General features: G+C 43.4%; 1 protein-coding gene across 1 annotated transcript in view; it reads left to right on the forward strand.

Moving 5' to 3' along the window:
- Positions 1 to 1,830: 1,830 nt before the first annotated feature.
- LOC311103056 (ryanodine receptor 3) overlaps positions 1,831 to 13,264 on the forward strand; it is a gene marked incomplete at both ends in the record, with an annotated part of 229,346 nt that continues 217,912 nt past the window's right edge. The window contains one exon of the mRNA XM_084144572.1: positions 1,831 to 1,878. Coding sequence (XP_084000698.1) covers positions 1,831 to 1,878 — 48 coding nt within the window. The remainder of the gene's footprint in view (positions 1,879 to 13,264) is intronic.

Here is a 13,264-nt window from a genome sequence, read left to right on the forward strand (position 1 = left end):
CTTCCCAGCTCTGCAGATTTTGCTGCGAAGAGACAGAATCATTGGATCATTTGTTTTGGTACTGTCCATTTGTAGCTTGTTTTTGGTCACAGGTCCAGAAATGGCTGAAGGATTGCAATATTTACCTGGAGCTAACCCTGCAGATAGCACTACTGGGTGATCTGAAAAGTCATAGTCAATCGATCAATAATATAATATTACTTTTAGCAAAAATGTTTATTTTCAATTTACAATCTGTAGAAACAATGAGAATAGAAGGGTTCAGAACTTTTGTGAAACATCACAGTACAGTTGAAAAATATATGGCAAATAGAAATCGAACATGGATGGTGTTAAGAGATAGATGGGAGGTGTTGAATGGAGCTGAAGGATGGGACTAATAACAACTAACAACAACTAATAACTATTAACAAGAAGATAACTAATGTAAAGCATACTGTGTCCATAATAAGTATATAGGTTTTAGGTTGAGAGCTTTTGTGAAAGAGCACAGTTAGAAAGATATGGCATATAGAAGCAAACCGGATGGACATCATGAAAATGATCGAAAATGATCAGAGGTTGAGGGTAGAGGAAGTTCAGGAGTAAAAACAAACAAAATAGAATTATTGTAAAATTGACTGTGTCCATAAAATGTATATAGTATGTATAAGCTGGAAGTAGAGGCCTAAGCGTTGTTGTTCAATAGTTTACTCCAATTAGGGAAGGGGTGGTGGGGTTGGAAAGTAATAAATGGAAATATATTTTATGGATATGTATATATATATATATATATATATATATATATATATATATATATATATATATATATACAAACATTTCAATGGAATAAAGGCCGACCTAATCAGCATTGGAGTAAAAAAAAACGTGAAGCCTTTGGGGTCCCCAGGACCAGGATTTAGAAACACTGGTTTAGAATAACGTCCGTCATTCCAACTTGAAAGCAATATCACAAGGTGGCATCATTGCACCATATAAAACGTTATCTCCACTCAAGACTTGGCACAATACCTGGCTACTTGTCGAGAAAATACTATTATAGCCCATGTCAAGCAAAATACTTGCCTAATTATTAATTATAGGTATATGTAGCCTATTTGTTTTTGTGAAAGATAGACATCAAATATTGACTTTACAAACATCTTAGTACAATGTTCTGTAACATTGTTTTGTTACACCTTGTCTGACAAAAAGAATACGAATTTACAAGTTACTGCTGCACAACTTGACCCATCTGACTAAAGCTATGAAAAGTATCTAAGTAAGCCTAATGAAAAGTTAAAGTTGAGGTTATGCATTGATTTCCTCCCCAATGTAGCAACATTATTTAATCAGTGCTGTTTCCATTAGCCGTTTTTATCGATGTAGTCAAAACAAAGGGCTTTAAAAGGCTGCTGGACTGAGTATGTATTAGGTCATATTTACACATTAAACCCCACTATACAATGCAATTGTGCGGCTGTTGTATGGCGAGGGAATTTTGAAAGCTCGCGCTTTAATGTTTGTATTAATAAGATCCACTGGTGACGTCGAAGATAAAGACCCCACTGCCGTATTTTGACTGCAAGACCATGCTTCACATTCCAGACCTGCTCTCATTTGCTCCAGCCTATACCAATGCTCACACGCTCCTTCGGGAACAGCACGGTTGGCATTGGCAGTGTACGAGTGGGCATGAGTGACAGGCTGCAGTAGTTCGCTCGGGCTCCCGACCCTATATATGGCTGTGGATTAGCTATATGTTAATATCGATTAGAGAGAAGAGCAGCAGCGCAGTGCTGCGAGCCGACAGTGGAGGCTACTCGAGTCTGAGCAGGCTCCTCAACAGCGATGGCTGAAGGTGGTGAAGGGGAGGATGAAATTCAGTTCTTGAGAACTGTAAGTAGCCCAATTTCTGTTCGCTAATTCGTGAGGCAACCTGCCTCCTGTGTGCATTTCGAGCATTTTATCCCATGCATGTCTATGCCTATGTAATAGCCTACTACAGATTATGTTTTATGTAGCCAGGTGGTTATAGGCTACATCTTGATTATGAAATATTTATTTCATGTAGCCAATAGGTCTAGTTACGAGTACACTGTCTCCTGAACGTGAGGGCTTTTTGACGACCGCGCTTTTTGAGTTGCCCTCGATAACCTGCTCCCTCGTAAAGCAGACCTGGCTGGCGACGAGAGGACCTTTTTGTTTGGTGCATCCCTCACTTTGATTCCCTTCTAGATTTAACTTGTCCGGTTGTCTCAGTAGCCTACGTTTTGCAATCAATGAATGCAATGGAATGCCGGAATACCTAACCTTGTACTACTCCTTCCTGATAATAAGACGACTCCTGTCTCACTTTCAGCCCACGTTTCCCTTTTCCAGGTGTAGCAATGCTGTCTACAGTATAGTTTAAAAAAGTTAACCTTTTGCAATTCTAGTTATTATTCAAGGAAACGTTCCATTTTTATTCTTAACCTCAAATTCTGAATATGGTGTCTACCCAGGCAGATGTAGAGGCAATAAGGAAAATGAAAAGCAATAGCCTAATGTAGGCCTAATAATGTTATGGTAATTTACTGTGATAGATGAGGCATTTGCAGTGGTCACTGACAGCACTTAGTTATGCGTGCTTTCGCAGGGCTCCCAGTCATTATCTATCTGATGACAACAATGATTTGTGCAATGGGCTTCCTCAGTTTAACCATGCTGTCAGGCTTACAGCACATAAACCCATCAACACATTGCACAGGAGGCTGCTGAGGGGAAGACAGATCATAATAATGGCTGGAATGGAGTAAATGGAATGGTATCAAACACATGGAAATCATTCCATTGATTCCGTTCCAGCCATTACTATGAGCCCGTCCTCCCCAATTAAGGTGCCACCGGCCTCCTGTGACATAATGTGGTGCTATACTAATGAAAGTAGGGGTTGTAACTTGAGGTGGAATTGCTTAGAGCTCCTCTCTTTATGGTCTACACTACTTGGCACTACTCATCTCTTGCTATAGTGTGACATAGCAGGTTATGCTAGAAAACATAGCTTTATCTACAAAGTTGAGGCTAATCTGAAACCAAAATGAAAACCCACCTCTTAAAGCATAAGAAAGCTCTTCTTGTTGATGAGGTAGATGACCATGCTGACTTTGTGTCACTACAACTACTGGAAAACACTTTAGAGAAATATCTGGTCTAAAAATACCCCACAGTTTGGCTAGGTGAAGGATATGAGGGCTGGAGGCTTTCCAGACTTCTGGACACTGGGAGGTGTTTGGTGGTTGCACATATCACTGTCAGTGGGGTTTTTCATTGGTTTTCCTTTATCAAGTTGCCTACAGTAGGACAATTTTACTTTGGAGGGTGAGGAAGGTTGGCTGTTATAATATGAAACCTTAGACTTACATTTCTTTCTTCTCATTCAAAGGCATATTTAAAAACCCAGTGGAAATTCTGTTCAATGCAGTGGCATATTAAAGTAGATGAATGCAGAAGTGGAGAGTCTATTTACAACCCAAGAAGAGCTTAGGGATTCTACCTCTGTGCAGCTAATGTGTAAAAGTGTGGAACCTGGCAGACGCCAGACATCCTTCCTCTATGACAACATGTGAGAAATCTTTGACATCAGCTGCTTCAGGGCAGAAATCCTAAAAATGGATTTCAGTGCCTGACTCATCCTTTATCCTGCAAAGATAGTAGCCTACCCCCACACATTCCCAGAAGATAGTAGCCTACCCCCACACATTCCCAGAAGATAGTAGCCTACCCCCACACATTCCCAGAAGATAGTAGCCTACCCCCACACATTCCCAGAAGATAGTAGCCTACCCCCACACATTCCCAGAAGATAGTAGCCTACCCCCACACATTCCCAGAAGATAGTAGCCTACCCCCACACATTCCCAGAAGATAGTAGCCTACCCCCACACATTCCCAGAAGACAAGTGTCAGTTGTGGAGCACCATTAACTGTGTGAAGTGACACAGAGCTATGAGAACATTGAGGAAAGGGAAGGTGAGCGAAAGATGCACCCTGCTATCTTGCTGTTAAGAGAGGACATTAGCAGTGGGCTTACTAAGTCCATGTTTGCATTATCTTGAAGCCTCCTGTATCCCCAGAGATGACAGTGTGTGGGTTTTAAAATTGGTCCCTGAAAAAGCTGATGCTTCCAACACTCCGCAGTTCCCCATCCCTTGTTACCACTACATGCAGAGGTTATTACATCAGCATGCACACCACCCCAAACAGTGCTGACAATTCAGCTCTATTACAACTTGGAGGGCTAGCACCTAAATACCAGACAGCAGTCTGCACCTGTGATCTATACAGTAAAAACCATGGACAAAAGTTCTGGAGTTGGTCCTTGGGGTTTTGCAACATGGGGTTTTGCTGTCTGTGCTAAAATTCTGTTTCTTAGTTTATCAAATTTGCCCTGGCTGGTCCCACCACAGTTGTCCTCTTTGGCAAAGTTCAAATGTGACGCTTTGAGTTGTGAAGGCACTGCTCCTTTAAGAGACTTAGCAGCTTGTTGCATCCTTCCACAAGGGGCAGCAGCTGACTGGATGGAATGGGGATGGGGCCTATGGGCGGCAGTGTGGTGTGTATGTGTGGTGCTGCTGCAGAGTCAGGCTGCACCAGACGTGCCACAGCAGAGCAGAGTGCAGAAATGATTCATCAGGCCAAGGTGCAGCTGAGCTGAACCACTGAGCCTTCACTGGTTTTGACTCTCTATTCTCTATACTGTTGCCAACACATTTAAGAGCACACACACAGACGCACACACAGACGCACACACAGATGCACACACAGATGCACACACACACACACACACACACACACACACACACACACACACACACACACACACACACACACACACACAGTCTCTGACTGATCTTGCCCTTGGATGAATATTCCCATTTAGCAGTAAGCAGGCAGCATGTTTTCCCTCTACATCCACATACTGTCTTTTACTGCAGCAGAAGAACTTAATAAAGCGGTGTACAAACTGACTTTTCTCTAGTAACAACTAAACAAAGTAATTTCCCCTGAGAGAGCAGAGGAATTAGCCCCTGGCGGCCTGCTCATCTAAAGCCATTCCAGAGAGAGGATTTCTCAGCCATGGGTAATTTGATGCTGCAGGAAGAGGAACAGCTCTTATTGTGAGCTCCGAGACTCACAGTGAGCATTCTCCAATGTTAATGGGTGCTATGGGGATAGGGGAGAGTATAATAAGGCTGAACATTTTACAGTAGTATGGTTGTTTTCTATTTGTAGATGTCCTGAGATGGACCAGCACCAGTATAGTGGCCTCATAAGCAAGATGATGATGATATGGAGTTGTATTAATAAAATATCAGTTTATATGGCATAATGGATCAGACTGTTTGTTATGTAAGAATCATTTTGCAAATGAACCGGAACAATAGTACGGTATGTTGCTTTTAATCCGTATCAGTAGCCTGTACGTGTGACAAGTGTGTGTATGTGTGCCAGGGTTAAAGGTCCAATGCAGCCATTTTTATCTCAATATCAAATCATTTCTTGTTAACAATTAAGTACCTTATTGTGATTGTTTTCAATTAAAATGGTCAAAAAGAAACAAAAATAGCTTCTTAGCAAAGATACATTTCTCAAGCAAGAATTTTGCTAGGACTGTCTGGAAGTGGTCTGAGTGGGGAGGGGAAAACTGAAAAATAGCTGTTATTGGCAGAGAGGTTTGGAACTCTCTTTCTTATTGGTCATTTAACTAATTTACCGCCTGGTGATGTCACCAGGCAGGCCAAAACTCCATCCCACCAAAACAGGCTGAAATTTCAGGGGGTCTTTTCAAACAGCTCTTATACTATAAGGGCATTATCATCATTTTCACAATTTCACAGTATTATTCCAACCTCATATTGTGGAAATATACATAAAACACAGGAAAATCATGTTTTTGACTGCATTGGGCCTTTAACACCCTTGGGCTCTAACAGGGAGCTGATCTCTAGAGGGATGGAACAGTCTGCAGAGGGAAACAAGCCATTGGCTTCCTCTCATCTCGTCCTCAGTTTGTTTGTCTGTTTGATTGTGCAGTGGTTCTGACAGGGGGGCTCTGATTTGTACATGCACCACGCTGCGTGGGACCTGATCCACACATCTGATCACTAAGGAATAGAGATGGGCTGGGGCCACACCCCCCGCTGGGTGAATATCAAAGTCTCCGGCTCCATTACCAGGTAGTGGGGGAGTGGTGGCAACTGTGAAAAGGGCAGCTTATGAGTGTGACTAATGTGCTATGGCAGCGTTTGGACTGTTAGGTTTTATGTGGAGGGACTGTCTGACCTGGCGTACCAACCAGCTGTCAGCACATTCAGAGAGACAGGCGTTTGGTAATGAACCACCACTGCCCCCCTCCTAACACAAAAACAACTCCAGGTACGCTTTGACTTGGCACCAACTCCAAACAGACGCTGGCGTTTAACGTCTTATCCTGGCTGGTGGGTGTATTCTTTAATGGCTGCAGTGCCGGAGGTGAGCGCTTCTCTCTCTCTCTCTCTCTCTCTCTCCATTCCCAACCATCTATCTCTATGTAGTGGCTCCACATACCGTTATTGCAATCAATCAAATGTTATTTGTCACATACTTCGTAAACAACAGGTGTAGACTAACAGTGAAATGCTTACTTATGGGTTCTTTTCCAACAATGCAGAGTTAAAGATAAAAAAATAAATAGAAATAGTGACATGAGGAATAAATACAGTGAATAATGAATAATAATAATGAGTCAAAATAACATGGCTATATACAGGGAGTTCCAGTACCGGGTCGATGTGCAGGGGTACGAGGTAATTGAGGTAGCTACAGTATGTACATAGTAGCAGCTGCGTATGTGCTGAAATGTGTGTGTGTGTGTGTGTGTGTGTGTGTGTGTGTGTGTGTGGCATCAGTATGCATGTGTGTGCGTGTTATGTGTGTGTGGGCGTATGTCATTTGGGTGTCAGTGTAAGTACAGTTGAAGTCGGAAGTTTACATACACTTAGGTTGGAGTCATCAAAACTTGTTTTTCAACCACTCACTCCACAAATTTCTTGTTAACAAACTATCGTTTTGGCAAGTCGGTTAGGACATCTACTTTGTGCATGACACAAGTAATTTTTCCAACAATTGTTTACAGACAGATTATTTCACTTATAATTCACTGTATCACAATTCCAGTGGGTCAGAAGTTTACATACACTAAGTTGACTGTGCCTTTAAACAGCTTGGAAAATTCTAGAAAATGATGTCATGGCATTAGAAGCTTCTGATAGGCTAATTGACATTATTTGAGTCAATTGGAGGTGTACCTGTGGATGTATTTCAAGGCCTACCTTCAAACTCAGTGCCTCTTTGCTTGACATCATGGGAAGTAAGTAAACAGTAAAACGAGTCCTATATCGACATAACCTGAAAGGCCACTCAGCATGGATGAAGCCACTGCTCCAAAACCGCCATAAAAAAGCCAGACTACGGATTGCAACTGCACATGGGGAAAAATATTGTACTTTTTGGAGAAATGTACTCTGGTCTGCTGAAACAAAAATAGAACTGTTTGGCCATAATGACCATTGTTATGTTTGGAGGAAAAAGGGGGATGCTTGCAAGCCGAAGAACACCATCCCAACCGTGAAGCACGGGGGTGGCAGCATCTTGCTGTGGGGGTGCTTTGCTGCAGGAGGGGCTGGTGCACTTTACAAAATAGATGGCTTCATGAGGAAGGAAAATGATGTGGATATATTGAAGCAACATCTCAAGACATCAGTCAGGAAGTTAAAGCTTGGTCGCAAATGGGTCTTCCAAATGGACAATGAACCCAAGCATACTTCCAAAGTTGTGGCAAAATAGCTTAAGGACAACAAAGTCAAGGTATTGGAGTGGCCATCACACAGCTCTGACCTCAATCCTATAGAACATTTGTGGGCAGAACTGAAAAAGCGTGTGCGAGCAAGGAGGCCTACAAACCTGACTCAGTTACACCAGCTCTGTCAGGAGGAATGGGCCAAAATTCACCCAACTTATTGTGGGAAGCTTGTGGAAGGCTAACCGAAACGTTTGACCCAAGTTAAACAATTTAAAGGCAATGCTACCAAATACTAATTGAGTGTATGTAAACTTCTGACCCACTGGGAATGTGATGAAAGAAATAAAAGCTGAAATAAATCATTCTCTTTACTATTATTCTGACATTTCACATTCTTAAAATAAAGTGGTGATCCTAACTGACGTAAGACAGGGAATATTTACTGGCATTAAATGTCAGGAATTGTGAAAAACAGAGTTTAAATGTATTTGGCTAAGGTGTATGTAAACTTCCGACTTCAACTGTATGTGTGAGTGTGCAGGTATAGTCCAGTGTGTGTGCATAGTCAGTGCAAGAGAGTTAATGCTAAAAAAGGGTCAATGCAGGTAGTCCCGGCAGCCATTTTATTAGCTATTTAGCAGTCTTGATTAGCACTATTATGGCTTGTGGGCAGAAGCTGTTCAGGGTCCTGTTGGTTCTAGACTTGGTGGACTGGTCCCGCCTGCTGTGCGGTAGCAAAGAGAACAGTCTATGTTTTGGGTGGCTGGAGTCTTTGACAATTTTTTGGGTCTTCCTCTGACATTGCCTGGTATTGAGGTCCTGGATGGCAGGGTGCTCGGCCACAGTGATGTAAATTTTTTTTACATTTTAGTCATTTAGCAGACGCTCTTATCCAGAGCGACTTACAGTTAGTGAGTGCATACATTTTTTCATACTGGCCCCCCGTGGGAAACAAACCCACAACCCTGGCGTTGCAAGCGCCATGCTCTACCAACTGAGCTACACAGGACACTGGGCCGTAATTAACCACCCACTGTAGCGCCTTGCGGTCGGGTGCCTTGCAGTTGCCGTACCAAGCGGTGATGCAGCCAGCCGAGATGCTCTCAATGGTGCAGCTATATAACTTTTTAAGGCTCTGAGGGCCCACGCTAAGTCTTTTCAGCATCCTGTCGTGCACTTTTCACAACTGTGTGGGTGTGTGTAGACCATGTTAATTCCTTAGTGATGTGAACATCGAGGAACTTTAAGCTCTCGACCCGCTCCACTACAGCCCCATCGATATGGATGGGCGTGTGCTCACCCCTCCGTTTCCTGTAGTCCATGATCAGCTTCTTTGTCTTGCTGACGTTGAGGGAGAGGTTGTTGTCCTGGCACCACACTGCCAGGTCACTGACCTCCTCCCTATAGGCTGCTTCACGTCATCAGTGATCAGTCCTACCACCGTTGTGTCATCAGCAAACTTGATAATGGTGTTGGAGTCGTGCACGGCCAAGCAGCTGTGGGTGAACAGGGAGTACAGGAGGGGACTAAGCACACACCCCTGAGGGGCACCCTTCTTATTGGTCAGCGTGGCGGATGTGTTGTTGTCTACCCTCACCACCTGGGGGCATCCTGTCAGAATGTCCAGGATCCAGTTGCAGAGGGAGGTGTTCAGTCCCAGGGTCCTGAGTTTAGTGATGAGCTTGGAGAAGACTATGCTGTTGAACGCTGAGCTGTAGTCAATGAACAGCATTCTTACATAGGTATTGCTTTTGTCCAGGTGGGTAAGAGCAGTGGGGAGTGCAATAGAGATTGTGTTATCTGTGGAATTGTTGGAATGGTATGCGAATTGGATTGGGTCCAGGGTGTCTGGGATGATGGTGTTGATGTGAGCCATACAAAGCATTTCATGGCTATAGTCAATTAGGCAGATTACCTTGGTGGTCTGCTTGAAATTTAGCAGACACTCTTATCCAGAGCGACTTACAGTAGCAATTAGGGTTAAGTGCCTTGCAGAAGGATACATTTACATATTTTTTATTTAGTTGGCTTGGGGATTCAAACCAGCTACCTTTTGGTTATTGGCCCAACGCTCTTAACCACTAGGCTACCTGCCACCCTTGATGCCGTTTTCCTGGGCAGTGTTCACTAGCTAGTGTGTACCCTGGGTCAGTGAGGATCCTCAGCCCTCCTCACCTTTAGTGAGTGTGGTTGGGTCTGGAAACCGCATTGTCATTGTCACCTTCCAATGTCATTGAAATCACCCATGTGGAGTTCTGCAGTCAAATTCTGTTAATATCCTTTAACGTGATCTTGTTGAATCCAGACCATTTGGATAGTTACTTTACAAATACATGTAATTCAAGTTTAAGGTTCATGTTTGTGTAGAATTGCATTCAATGCCATCTGGAGTTCCGTTAGTGTTGCCTTTTCCCCAGCTCTCTGCATAATTATTTTGAAATGACCATGGAATTATCACATATGATTTGTATTCCGTTGAACAAATCATCCCAACTTCTACTTCTCATGTGTGCACAAAGACTGTTACTTTTACATGTCTTACTGTTTTTTAAAATTGATTTGTTTTACCAATCAAACAAATGAAATTGTTTGAACAATTTCTAGTGCTGTTCACCAAGAGTAAACTCAAATTGATATCTGGTTGCTCTTTTCTCCAAAAAGTGCTCGTCACGCAGGTACACTTTTTCTCTGCTGCAATTAAGCATAGATTTTCTAACCTACACTGAGTGTTAAAAAATGATGAACACCTCCTCTTTCCATGACAGACTGACCAGGTGAATCCAGGTGAAAGCTATAATCCCCTATTGAGTCACTTGTTAAATGCACTTCAATCAGTGTAGATGAAGGGGAGGAGACAGGTTAAAGAAGGATTTTTAAGCCTTGAAACAATTGAGACATGGATTGTATATGTCTGCCATTCAGAGGGTGAATGAGCAAGACAAAATATTGAAGTGCCTTTGAACGGGGTATGGTAGTAGGTGCCAGGCGCACCGGTTTGAGTGTATCAAGAACTGCAACGCTGCTTGGTTTTTCACGCTCAACAGTTTCCATGTGTGTATAAAGAATGGTGTACCACCCACAGGACATCCAGGCAACTGTGGGAAGCATTGGAGTCAACATGGGCCAGCATCCCTGTGGAATGCTTTTGACACCTTGTAGAGTCCATGCCCCGACAAATTTAGTCTGTTCTGAGGGCAAAAGGGGTGCAACTCAATATCAGGAAGGTGTTCCTAATGTTTTGTACACTCAGTGTATATCCATATTACCATATTGATTTCCCCTATGATTTCCACAATTTCCCCATTAGTATTAACACATTTCCTAAAAGTCATGAAGTATTTTTCAATAGTGCACATTTAGATAGAACTTGTAGAAACAGTGGGGGGCTCATTTTGGGGTGGAAGCAGTGTTTCAGCAGAAAGCTGCTCTCCTGTGTTCCCGCCGGGTGGAAGGAGACAGACAGATAAGATAGCCTACAGAGGGAATTAAGCCAGCAGCAGAGCCAGAGACGGCCCCGTGAAAGGTAGCTGTAATGAGCTATCGATCCAGCCACCAAATGAAGAAATGTCCTGATCAATGTCAATGGTATGCAGTTAGCTAGCCTGATTGATTTGTGTTTCAGAGCATGAATATTTAATCCAGGAACTAGATTTACCTGTTGTTTAGATGCAAGAGAGATGCATGTGGCACCTTTTCCTCAGCAATAGTCTGCTAAGATTTTCTTCCTATTAAAGGCATTTAATTTTCCTACTCCTCAAACTTAATGACATGGCTGTCATAGACATGCTCTGCTCATTATTGATAAACTGGTATTTATAGATGTTGTTTCAGTATTTGGCAGGATTTATTCTATAACATAACTTCTTAAACAGTTCCTAAGAGGCCCTACTGCTAAGTTGCTCTCAAGGTAGTTAGCCCCACAGCTAAGTTGCTCTCAAGGTAGTTAGCCCCACAGGTAAGTTGCTCTCAAGGCAGTTAGCCCTACAGCTAAGTTGCTCTCAAGGTAGTTAGCCCTACTGCTAAGTTGCTCTCAAGGTAGTTAGCCCCACAGCTAAGTTGCTCTCAAGGTAGTTAGCCCCACAGGTAAGTTGCTCTCAAGGCAGTTAGCCCTACAGCTAAGTTGCTCTCAAGGTAGTTAGCCCTACTGCTAAGTTGCTCTCAAGGTAGTTAGCCCCACAGCTAAGTTGCTCTCAAGGTAGTTAGCCCCACAGGTAAGTTGCTCTCAAGGTAGTTAGCCCCACAGCTAAGTTGCTCTCAAGGTAGTTAGCCCCACAGGTAAGTTGCTCTCAAGGCAGTTAGCCCCACAGCTAAGTTGCTCTCAAGGTAGTTAGCCCCACAGCTATATTGCTCTCAAGGTAGTTAGCCCCACAAGTAAGTTGCTCTCAAGGTAGTTAGCCCTACTGCTAAGTTGCTCTCAAGGTAGTTAGCCCCACAGCTAAGTTGCTCTCAATGTAGTTAGCCCCACAGCTAAGTTGGTCTCAAGGTAGTTAGCCCCACAGCTAAGTTGCTCTCAAGGTAGTCAGCCCCACAGCTACGTTGCTCTCAAGGTAGTTAGCCCCACAGCTACGTTGCTCTCAAGGTAGTTAGCCCCACAGCTAAGTTGCTCTCAAGGTAGTCAGCCCCACAGCTAAGTTGCTCTCAAGGTAGTTAGCCCTACAGCTAAGTTGGTCTCAAGTTAGTTAGCCCCACAGCTAAGTTTCTCTCAAGGTAGTTAGCCCCACAGCTAAGTTGCTCTCAAGGTAGTTAGCCCCACAGGTAAGTTGCTCTCAAGGTAGTTAGCCCCACAGGTAAGTTGCTCTCAAGGCAGTTAGCCCTACAGCTAAGTTGCTTTCAAGGTAGTCAGCCCCACAGCTAAGTTGGTCTCAAGGTAGTTAGCCCCACAGCAAAGTTAATCTCAAGGTAGTTATCCCCACAGCTAAGTTGGTCTCAAGTTAGTTAGCCCCACAGCTAAGTTGGTCTCAAGTTAGTTAGCCCCACAGCTAAGTTGGTCTCAAGGTAGTTAGCCCCACAGCAAAGTTAGTCTCAAGGTAGTTAGCCCCACAGGTAAGTTGCCTTCAAGGTAGTTAGCCCCTCAGCTAAGTTGGTCTCAAGGTAGTTAGCCCCACAGCTAAGTTGGTCTCAAGGTAGTCAGCCCCATAGCTAAGTTGGTCTCAAGGTAGTTCGCCCCACAGCGCCACAGCTAAGTTGGTCTCAAGGTAGTTAGCCCCACAGCTCAGTTGCTCTCAAGGTAGTTCTGCTTATGAAGCATTGTCATCACTGCAAACCAACACTCAGTCAGCAGCAAGATGAATAATCTTGACCAGCAGTAAGTGATTACACAGCGTGTCCAGTGTCTCTGTGTACGTGTGAAATGTGTAAATCACTCTCGGGTGTTTAAAAAATAATAGGATTGCTCTGTAAAATTCGCAGAGGCTTTTTGCAACATGGCTCGCTGCCACGGAATGTCCAGTAACACTTTCTATT

The sequence above is a fragment of the Coregonus lavaretus genome (genome assembly GCF_964263955.1).
Source record: "Coregonus lavaretus genome assembly, chromosome: 27".
Lineage (NCBI taxonomy): Eukaryota > Metazoa > Chordata > Actinopteri > Salmoniformes > Salmonidae > Coregonus > Coregonus lavaretus.